The sequence below is a fragment of the Sinocyclocheilus rhinocerous genome, unplaced genomic scaffold, assembly GCF_001515625.1.
Source record: "Sinocyclocheilus rhinocerous isolate Xijiao unplaced genomic scaffold, SAMN03320098_v1.1 scaffold942, whole genome shotgun sequence".
Taxonomy (NCBI): Eukaryota; Metazoa; Chordata; class Actinopteri; order Cypriniformes; family Cyprinidae; genus Sinocyclocheilus; species Sinocyclocheilus rhinocerous.
Window position 1 is genome coordinate 45,630 of NW_015627890.1, and position 11,573 is coordinate 57,202.

The 11,573-nt window shown below is 37.7% G+C and overlaps 1 protein-coding gene across 1 annotated transcript in view; it reads left to right on the top strand.

Annotated features, from left to right (window-relative positions):
* Positions 1–4,266: 4,266 nt before the first annotated feature.
* Positions 4,267–11,573, top strand: part of LOC107735807 (BTB/POZ domain-containing protein kctd15-like) — an 18,817-nt gene continuing 11,510 nt past the window's right edge. Inside the window, exons 1-2 of the mRNA XM_016547387.1 lie at positions 4,267–4,361; positions 6,720–6,895. Coding sequence (XP_016402873.1) covers positions 4,350–4,361; positions 6,720–6,895 — 188 coding nt within the window. The 5' untranslated portion in view covers positions 4,267–4,349. The remainder of the gene's footprint in view (positions 4,362–6,719; positions 6,896–11,573) is intronic.

The following is an 11,573-nucleotide window of genomic DNA, read 5'->3' on the forward strand; positions in this document are numbered from 1 at the left end:
AATGTAATTATTCTTATTCATTTTCTACCATAACTTTTCTAAATATTCCAAAAATCTTCAAACATTCTTTGTATTCCCAGGTTTAAATAGAAACATCTCATATTTTCAATGTACTTTCAGACCTCTGGACCTCATTATTATCATCAGTTTTCTGTGAACATCACTCTCAGCTGTCAAACGGACCAGCACAGGGAATCTGACCCGCTTCAGCTTCTCCTCTCACAGACAGCACGGCAAAACCCATAAATTACAGGAATTAACTGATGGCAACTAAAACACCCGGGGCAACTTTGTAAGTTGTTTAAATCTTTAAACTTACAGCATCTTCTGCACACGGCTGTAACTGAACGCACTGCAGGGCTGTTGTATTAATGAAGGGGAAACTACAAACCGCATTCAGTCCTGAGGAAAACACTCTCTGGCCTCAGGACGCTTTTCTTCTGTATGTGTCTGATACCTGCAGGATCGCTCAGCTTTCCTACTTCTGTAATCAGTTAAGCAGTTGTTTTGAAAAATATTCTTGCTTTATGCATTTCATATGTTAACAGATGATTATCGGTTCGAATCAATTCAACTTTATTGCCATTAGGGCTGCAGAACAGCACATTAATACATTAGGAAACTACCTGTTTGCTTTAATATTTCTACTTTTTTACATTTGATATGTCATAAATCATAAATGTTGACTTTTATAATTGTTCTACTCTTTAAATTTTGAAGAAACTCCTTCAAACATTCTTTGTATTCCCAGGTTTAAATAGAAACATCACATATTTTCAATGTACTTTCAGACCTCTGGACCCAACATTGTTTTATTTGCCTATTAAATCCTCTTCTTCTTCATTATTATCATCAGTTTTCTGTGAACATCACTCTCAGCTGTCAAACGGACCAGCACAGGGAATCTGACCCGCTTCAGCTTCTCCTCTCACAGACAGCACGGCAAAACCCATAAATTACAGGAATTAACTGATGGCAACTAAAACACCCGGGGCAACTTTGTAAGTTGTTTAAATCTTTAAACTTACAGCATCTTCTGCACACGGCTGTAACTGAACGCACTGCAGGGCTGTTGTATTAATGAAGGGGAAACTACAAACCGCATTCAGTCCTGAGGAAAACACTCTCTGGCCTCAGGACGCTTTTCTTCTGTATGTGTCTGATACCTGCAGGATCGCTCAGCTTTCCTACTTCTGTAATCAGTTAAGCAGTTGTTTTGAAAAATATTCTTGCTTTATGCATTTCATATGTTAACAGATGATTATCGGTTCGAATCAATTCAACTTTATTGCCATTAGGGCTGCAGAACAGCACATTAATACATTAGGAAACTACCTGTTTGCTTTAATATTTCTACTTTTTTACATTTGATATGTCATAAATCATAAATGTTGACTTTTATAATTGTTCTACTCTTTAAATTTTGAAGAAACTCATATGATAACAACAGGTTCCTTTGTGACAACTTACCCCATATAGTGTAACAACATGTGTTGCTATTGGGGCATGTTGTCACAAAAGGTCAATGTGTGTTATGTTAATGAAAACGAAAGTAGTAAAGAAATTGCCTCTGAAACTGTATTTTCCATTAACTCTGCATAACAATCATATTTTACTTTCCATTGTGACAACTTACCCCATTTAGTGTGACAACATGTATTGCTATTGGGGCATGTTGTCACAAAAGGTCAACATGTGTTTAATGACCTCAGTAGTATTTTGTAAATGTTCAGTAGTAAATAAATTGAGACTGAAGCTTCTTTGCCATGAGCACTGCAGAACAGCACTGCAAAATGATGTATTATTATTAATGCATTGGGAAATCGGGGCTAGTTGCTTGCTTTAATATTTTTACATTTTTTTTTTTTTTTACATTCAATTTGTCATATACATTGTTGTTTCATAATTGTTTTACTCTTTAAAATCTGCTGAAACTTCTGCAATAATGGAAGGTTCTATTGTGACAACTTACCCCAAATAGTGTGACAACTTATTGCTGTTGGGGCATGTTGTCACAAAAGGTCAATATGTGTTTAATGAACTCAAGTTTTTCAAAATGTTCTAAATTGACAAACTTTATTGCCATGATCACTGCAGTACAGCACTATATATATTAGGAATTCTGCATTTTGTCATTGTTTTCACATATGATGTGTCATAAATCATACATTTTTGGGGTTCATAATTGCTTTACTCTTTAAAATGTGCTGAAACTCCTATGATAACAAAAGATTCCAATTGTGACAACTTACCCCATATAATGTAATAACATGTGTTACTATTGGGGCATGTTGTCACAAAAGTTTTCGTAAATGTAAAGTGCTGTAGTATTTTTGTACTTGAGAGATGTTAATGTTTGTGTCTACAGTATATAGAAACTGATACAGACATTATACAGAAATAAAATAAAAATGAGACTAGCTCCAGCCGATTATTCTACATTACTGAATTTAATTATATATATTTTCCTTATTTGGAAGTCGGGTAGATCTATCTTTCTGTTTATCATTCCTCCATTCTATACATTTGATATGTCATAAATCATACATTTTTGGGTTTCATAATTGCTTTACTCTTTAAAATATGCTGAAACTCCTATGACGACAACAGGTTCCAATTGTGACAACTTACCCCATATAATGTAACAGCATGTGTTACTATTGGGGCATGTTGTCACAAAAGGTTCAACGAACTAATTTCGTAAATGGAAAGTGCTGTAGTATTTTTGTACTTGAGAGATGTTAATGGTTGTGTCTATATAGAAACTGATACAGACATTATACAGAAATTGAATAAAAATGTGACTAGCATTCTACATTACTTAATTTAATTCTATATATTTTCCTTATTGGAAGTCAGGTAGATCTATCTTTCTGTTTATCATCCCTCCATTCTATTACTGTAATAAAATGAATCATTATGTTCTATTCTACTCTTTGAAATCTGTCATTCCTCCGAACGGACACCGGCGGGCGCCAAACATCACGGAACGCGTCGTTCAGCATCAGTCCTGCATGCGAGATCCACAGTAATTACGGGTCTCAGCGCAACATCAATTATTCACACTTATTTACACGCAAATAAACAAACATTCAGATAAATAAATAATCGAGTACCTGCGCGGGGAAAAGCGGCGGGGCGCGCTCCGGCACAGCTGATGCCCAACACAACTGTCTTTATTTGTTTGCCTGCTGTTAAATAAATGAAAATCCGGCTCGAGAAGTGTACGATTGTGTTTGTGTGGGTTTAAACCGACGTTGTGCCCCGTTTGCACGAGAGATCCTGCAGCAGACGTCTCCATCTAGCCGTGCGCAATAATTGAAATGGCGCATTTGGCTGCGGGCGGACTGTGAGGGCGCACAGTGAATGATGTCCAGACGTCATTTGCTTTTAATGGCCTCCAGGAAATTTGCCATTACAGTTCTCACAGACATTAGAGCACAGAGAGGAGCGAGGGGGAAAGCGCCGCATGCATGAGCACCAGATCCAGATTTTCTCTTTGTAAAAAGAATACGCGTCTTTTATCGCCACTTTATCAACAAGTTCCAGTGCGCCTCCCGCTTTCGCGAGAGCGAAGAGAGACTTTTACTCGTTCAGGGAAGGAAAATGTGTTGCCTTTGTGAAAGAGCCTGGGGGAATATTACATCAGACGAAATGACAATGATTAAAATCAGCCTTTCTGCCTCTCCAAAGTCTCAGGAACGGCGTGGTGGCACTTGCCAGATGCGTAAACCGTTATACGCTGAACTTTAAACCCTCGCCAGCTATTTTTACTTTGCGAAAGAGCTAAGCGAGGCTAAATAATCGAGGGGAATATCGGGTTTGCATCTGTTCCAATGAGTCTGCTCGGTTTGAGTTAATTGTCCTCTAATCCCGTGGCCCCAGAGGCGTTTGCGCAGCCTGGAGCCAGAATTCTTCTTTCGGCTCTGCTCTGATTTAGAGACGGATTATTGGCTTCCTTCTGCCCATAAGCAAAGCAGCAGATTCACCGTGGCCAAAAAAAGACAGTGGCGAGGCTGATATACGCGACCGAATCAGAGTATTAAGAAATAAGAAGATCAAGAGGGGGAAGGAGAGCTCTGGTCTCCTGGAGAAGGTAAGACGGTCCTGCGCGCTTTTGCGCTTGAGCTCTGAACGCGTCCAGACAGCAGCAGCGCAGCTCGCTATAGTCGCCCAGACCCTTCGCGATCCACCTCTGACATGTTTTAATGCAGCTTGACGCGCTTTTCACTCCGGACAGGAAGAGAATAGCTAGGCTGGATCGTTTATCGGATAGAAACTTGACCGCGAACCTTCATCTGGGAGCCGATTGATCGAACCGGACTCGGAGCGCGATTCGGACACCTACGATGTTTGAAACGGTACCATTTCACTTAAATCTCACCTCAATAGAGTGGACGATTCATGTGATGGTGCTTTTGTGGTTTGCCGTGAATGAGTGCAGCGACGCGTCCTGAAACGCGTTCACGCTTCATGTCCTGTGACATTCTTTTCTGATTCCGTAACCTTATTAAACACCCTAGGCATCGAGAACCTGTGTTTTTAGGAGGGCATATGCCTCATTCCTGAAGCTTTATCGCTGGGAGTGAGACGCCATGTTGTGAAATGATCTGAATTGAAGTTTTAACCCGTAGGGCACCGACCTGAAACTGAACTGAGAATGAAAGAAAGCAGGAAAAGTGTGTGTTGATTTCATTGTATGTGTTCCGAACGTTTCCACGAACGTCTTCCAAAAGGCATTCTACAGATTCCTCCATTAGCTGTCGAACACAAACGTGTTTGGTGACAGGGAAACCGAGGATTGGATGAAAACCGTCTCGAAGTTAAAGATAGTCCAAGCTAGTAACCAGCAGCTCAAGATGGTTTTGGAAGCAGCTTAGACTATCTACCGAAATGCAGCATCAAGTTTAAGATGTATTTCCCCAGCAAACACAGAACGCTTTCCAAACATTAGGTTCAGGACGCAGGAGGGTTTTTGTGTGGAAACCTAATCTGTAATGATTATTTATATGTTGCATTCTTATAATCTGGAGTATTTTGAGTGTTTTGAGTCATTTTCCTCATGTGTATATGAAGCTTGACCATCTTGACTTTTCTTTACTCTTCTACCTGGTCCCTCCTATTAACAAAAAGAGAGAGAGAGAGAGAGAAGGGGTAGATCCACTGTATTCCCTCAGCATTAATATCTGGGCTTTTGGTTACAACGCCCGTAGCTATATGGAGATGAGGGATAGCTTCTTATGCCAAAACGTCTTAAGTATTTTTTTTTTCTTTCAATGGAATCTGAAATGTATCATCTTGCTTGTGTATTAAATGAACATTAGTGCTGAGGGCTTGGTGGCAACACCCTGGAAAATTCTGCCGTCCGCCTCCAGTGCATGGCCTCCAGCGCTGGAGCTGAGCGGAGCCTGTAACAACCGCCTTCTGTTTACCATGTATGGTTAAAATAACAGGTGTGCAAATGAGCCAATGCATGGAAGAACTTGTCGTTGAAATCCCTTTGAACTCCAGGTTCACAATGAAGCAGTCTTTCTTATGACAACTGGAATAGGTTAAGTCGTGTTTCCATGTGGCCCTGCGTGATCCGGGCATTGTGAGGTAAAGTTCTGACTTGTATAAACAAGCCTTTAGGTTTGGACAGAGTTAACGTCTTTTCAGTAGACAATCTTCCAGTGAAATTCAGGAGGAAAGTGGGTTCATGTGTGAATGCACTTTGATTCAAATCAAAGTCACTCTTGCCCGTACAGTAGTACAGATTTATTCTGAGCATTAGAAAGTGTAAAATGCATACCAGAACAAGCCTTTACATTGGCGTGCGTTCATTGAGCAGATAACTGACAGAATGCCACAATCCAAAGTTTCAAAATTGCTCTGAAAAGAGCTAGAACAGAGATGAGACCGTAAAACAGTCATTTAAGGTTGTGCATTGACAAATGCAATTTGTGCATTACAGTTCAAGCTAGTAGACCAGCTGGTCAAGATGGTTTAAAAACCTAAAAGCAACTACAAGTTTAAGATTTAATTTCCAGCAAACACAGAGCGTTTCTCAAAAATTAGTACAGTATGTGGTTCCCATTTGATGTGGTCCCTATATTTAAAAAAAAGTACATTAGAATTTGTCAGATGTAAACAGAGAAATTGCATTTTAAAAATTCAGCATTTGTGCAATCTAGGGAGAAAGTGCATCTAGATTTTTCTTAAAGATTTGGAAGATGATTCCAGCATGGAGGTCCAGTGATGCTGGAAGTCGAGCGATTCTCAGTTCACTAACAGCGGATTCGTGGTTGGAAGTGATGCCTGGCGTTCCACGTGAACGCGCGCAATGCCCTCGTTTCCCAAATGTTCAGATTGGTTGCTGAAGTGTCGGAGGATATCACGTCTAACACATAACACGACCTTTAATTAGAAACTTGCCTTTTTTTTTTCTCTCTTTCCCATCCCCGGAGGCGAACACCTCGCATATCTCTCTCGCTCTCCCTCTCTCTGCAGCGTTAATAAACATCCTTGTATCCTGCCCTCGGGCTGCACCAGTGAAAAGATACAAACATACTTCATTAGAGCTGTGGCAATAATTTGTAAGCTAAATATGCGATGGGGCAGATGAGAAAACGATCTGATAAGACTCGCACAGACGCTCAAGGTGGGAGAGACGCTAAGGCACCGTGAAGGTGCATCAGCAGCAGCATTTCTCCATGGCTTTCCCGTTTGTCTGCTTCCAGGAAGGGAGAAGCATGTCACGCCTGTCTCTGACCCGGTCTCCGGTCTCTCCTCTGGCCACGCAGGGGATTCCACTGCCGGCTCAGCTCACCAAAGCCAACGCGCCCGTTCACATCGACGTGGGTGGCCACATGTACACCAGCAGCCTGGCGACCCTCACCAAATACCCAGACTCACGGTAAGACCCCTGGCCTCTTGTCTTGTTACGTAAAAGCATGCATCCAGAAGTTTAACGGCAAAATGAATCAGCTTTTCGTTATTTATGTGCACTTTGTGTGCAAATGTTTGCTTTTAGCATTTTTACATTATACAAACCATTTTGAAGTGTTAGAATCATTTTGCTTGATGTACAAGGGCACATTCATTTAAACCTTTTTTTTGGTTCAATTAAATTATTTTGAAACTCTTTTTGGCATAAAATGAAGTTTAAGATGCTCTTTGGTCTTGTTCGTGTAGCTCAGTAAAGCAAAGCAAAGCAAAGCAAAGTCACATCAAATACTGAGACATTCACAAATGCATCTGCATTTTGGTTCATTTTCTTAGTATTTAATTAGGAAAATGTGCTAAATAAAGTGCTCTCAGACTGTATATGTGGAGTGTCTGTCTGAGTGGTTTACTCAATTAGAGCTGATTAGAGGCTAATCATCTGTTCTGATGACATGTGAATGTGATCAGAATTCCCTGTGACTCGTTCTGTCTGATCCTCGATTGTGACTTTATTAGGAGAGAGACAGAAACATAAGCGGTGCACTCGTTGCTTTCATCATAGAGTGAGATTAAGTCTGATTTCTGAACAGAGAGAGAGAGAGAGAAAGAGACTTGTTTGAACATTTAGAATATTGAATTTCATTGGACTTGATCAGATGATAAAAACCTTTTTAAGTATTATGATTGAAACACAATGCAAAAGTTTGTTTTGAGTCTGTACAGTTTGCACCAACAATTTGTATTGTTACTATTCTGTGAGCGCTATCATTTTTTGCATCTGTTTGTATTTTAATGGGTAAAGCAGTGGTTATAAAGTAAATATCACTATTCTATTCTATTCATTTGTTCACTTCAGTCATGCATAAAGATGTCTAAATGTCATTGCATTAGAAACAGTATCAAACTGAGTTTCTGTATCTGCTCAAATGCTGCAGGATTTTTTTTTCTCTTCACTAACTTCACTTTTCTTCATCATTTTGAAGTCTCAGTGTCTTTAAATAAGCTGGTGTTTTTTAGTGGATGAAGCTTAGGCAGGTATCAGAGTATAAATAGTTTTTGTCTTCATTTTCAACACTAGATCAAAAATGTTATATCAGTAAGACTTTTTAAAAGAAATTATTACTTTAGTTTAGAAATTATGCATTAAATTCCTTAAAAATACTGACAAATACTTTTATAATGTTAGAAAGATCTTGAGCAGCAAATCAGCATATTAGAATGATTTCTGAAGGATCATGTGACACTGAAGACTGGAGTAATGATGCTGAAAATACAGCTTTGATCACAGAAATAAATTACATTTTAACAGATATTCACATAGAAAACAGCTGTTTAAATTGTAATAATATTTCACTGTTTTACTGTATTTTTGACCAAATAAATGCAGCCTTCATGAGCAGAAAAGACTCTTTTAAAAACATAAAAAAATCCTAAACTTTTGTGCACCTAGTGCAATGACATTCATGCATTAAGTGTGTCTTAAGTGTCCAAATACTTTTTGCAGTAACTGCCAGCATTTAACGCGTGCTTTCATTTGAGTTCACAAAAGACTGACCATCCGCACACATTAGCACCTGCTTTCACTAATCACACTGACAAGTGGGAAACCCACTCATGGATAAAAGCACACACCGGCGCAGCGACAGTTAAACAAACACAGCCTCAGAGGCCGAGCTGACAGCTGAGAGAGTCCAGTTAAAGAACCTCAAGTTGATGGTGTCTTTTAATAGATTGATCCCTTAATAATGCAGAGCGGGAAAAGAAACTCGCTCTATAACTAATGTGTGAACATTCATCTCCCTCCAGCTCAGTCTGCTGAAGTGACAGGACATATGAAAGTTTCATGCTCGTTCTGTGGGGTCTTTCTGACAGAGATCGGTAGGATGAGGACGGTTGTGAACAGCAGCTAATGATCATGAGCTCATGTCAAGTGTGTCGTGAATGTTCATGCTGGAGTTATCGGTCATATATGCAGGAAGATAGCTAGATCTTTTGACCTGCATCACTTTTATGGAATTACTTGAACAAAAGATTTGTTTTTTATTGCTCTTTTTAAAAAAAAAAAATTCAGTGCATGTGTTTAAATGTTTTTATTTGGAATTTCAGCAGCAGATCATTTGTAAACACTTTTTTAAAATGCAAACACATCAAATTTGCATTATAACAAAAATGCATGAAACAAAAGAAAAAAAGCACAAAAATGCATTAAACAGATTCACACAAAATAATAAGAATTCAACTGTAATATTAAATAAAAAAAGTAAAAATAATTTTAAATAAGTTCAAAATGTTTCAATGCATGCAACAAAAAAGAAATACTTGTTTCACTTTCATGAAAGTGAAAGGAAACACAAGGTTTTGACTCTTTGACGCTGAACTTGTTTACATCTGGAATTAATAGCTGTTTCATGCATTCCAATCACAAGTGTTCAGTGCTAAATTTAGGGTGTAAATTGGATCCAAAGCCTTTTGTGACTCACTCATAATGTATGTGTGATCAGATTTGTAGACTTGCATCCTGGACCCGCCTACTCACCTGTCAGTCATTTACAATAACGTATGCATTTATGCAGATGCTTTTATACAAAGTGGAACAAAAGCAATTTGTCACAGAGCCAACAATATTCATAATATACAATGTCAGGTTTATTAGACAACTAGATTAGGAAGCAAGCTTTTTTTTTTTCAAGCATGCATGCAATCATGCATATATTGTGAAGTCTTGTGCATGTATTTGTTTAGGGCTTTTCCGTGTTTTTCATTTAGGTGGATGTGTTGCATGCATTGACACAAGTAATTTGCTTTTGGATCAATACCAGATGTGAACAGGACCTCAGTGTCAGGCCAGACTGGTGTTTGTTCACTCAGATCTCTCTTCTACACGGCTGGTCCTGTTAACAGAGGAAGTGAAGACAGTCTGACAGGAAGACAGGCAGGACAGACGCTGTGTGCGACTGAAGCAGAGTTCTTTCCCGTTTGTCTTTCAGAGACACAGATTCACCTGACAGAGGGAGAATCTCACGCGCTCAGGTGCTGCCGCTGATTTACTGAAAGAAAACAGAGAAATAAAGAGAGAGAAACAGGCTGCGTTCACACACTCAGTGTCTGGGATTGATAACTCGGGTGATCCTTTGGTCCTCTCTTGACTACTTAATCTTGAAAAAAATAACTTCTTCAAATCGTTTTTCCCAAAATACAGGCAGACATTCAGGTGGGTTTTAGTATAATGTGGGGTGTGATTTTGAAAACTTTTTTTCCAGAGAAAGGCTTAAAAGTAACCTAATGTTAGTGTAATCTGTTAACAAAGCACATCATAAACCCGTCTTTTTAAGCACCAGATAATGTGTGTCATGTCACAAAATGTTTTTAATACGACTGAAACTGTAGACTATTTAACGTGATCACAATTTAATAAAAACATTAGGCCGATTAATTATTTAAATTCAACAGTTATCCAAACAACGAATAAATTATATAGGGAAGTGAGCAAAGAACATTTACAGTATCAACGGAGCTTTTTGAAACTCCGAATCAGTTAAATCATTGCGTCGCAAAATTCGAAGCGCTCCAATCGGATCGCGTATCGGGACTTCAAAGCGCGTATCGCGAATCATTTGTTTCAGATCGGGACTTCGGCGCTGTTCGCAGGATGTTTTTTTATCCCCACCGGAGATAAAAATAATTCAGCAGAGGCAGGGATGCGTAGACCAGAGGGGGGGGGAGCTCCCCCATCCCCCCCCCGGCAAATCGCACCCTGTATATATATATATATATATATATATAGTTCAGTCATGAAACTCTAGATGGCGCATTCTGACGGGGTGTTAACGTAACTGATGATATAGAGTTGTCATAATTTAAATATATATATATACACACACACACACACACACACATACATTCATACATACATACATTTATAAAAATATTTTTTATTTTTATGATTCAGAGTTAACTAGCTAGCAGTCTGTTAACTGAAATCATAAAAATTTAAAACGTGATTTTTTTTATAATTGAAGAAAATACATATTTTTATGATTTCAGTTAACTCTAAAAGTATAAAAATTAAAAACATATATATAACTTTTTTATGATTATAATTAACTGAAATAATAAAAAATGAAAGAAAAAAATTATTAATAACTTTAAACATTTTTTATTGTATCTTTAATTACTTTTTTCTTAATTTTAAGAGGTTTTGAAAGGTTAAAATCAGGAGAATTATACTTCGTGCCTTCCTAAAGATGTATATTATATTTTTAAATTATATTTTCAGTTAATTTATTATTTGCATTTGTAATAGTATAAACAAGTATTTACTTTTAGTATTTATAATAGTATTTTTTTTATTTTTTATAATTTTTATTTGAATGATTTCAGAGTTAACTAGTTGTCTGTTAACTCTGAAATCATAAAAATTCAAAACAGAATTAAAAAAAAAATATATATATATATATATATTATGATTGCAGTTAAAGTAAGTAAAGTAAAGTAAGATTGCAGTTATGATTGCAGGTAAAGTAAAAGATAAAAAATATGTGATTATTTTAATAATTAAATATTGTCTATATATAACATATATAAACAATATTTAATTATAAAAATAATCACACACACACACACACACATATATATATATATATATATAT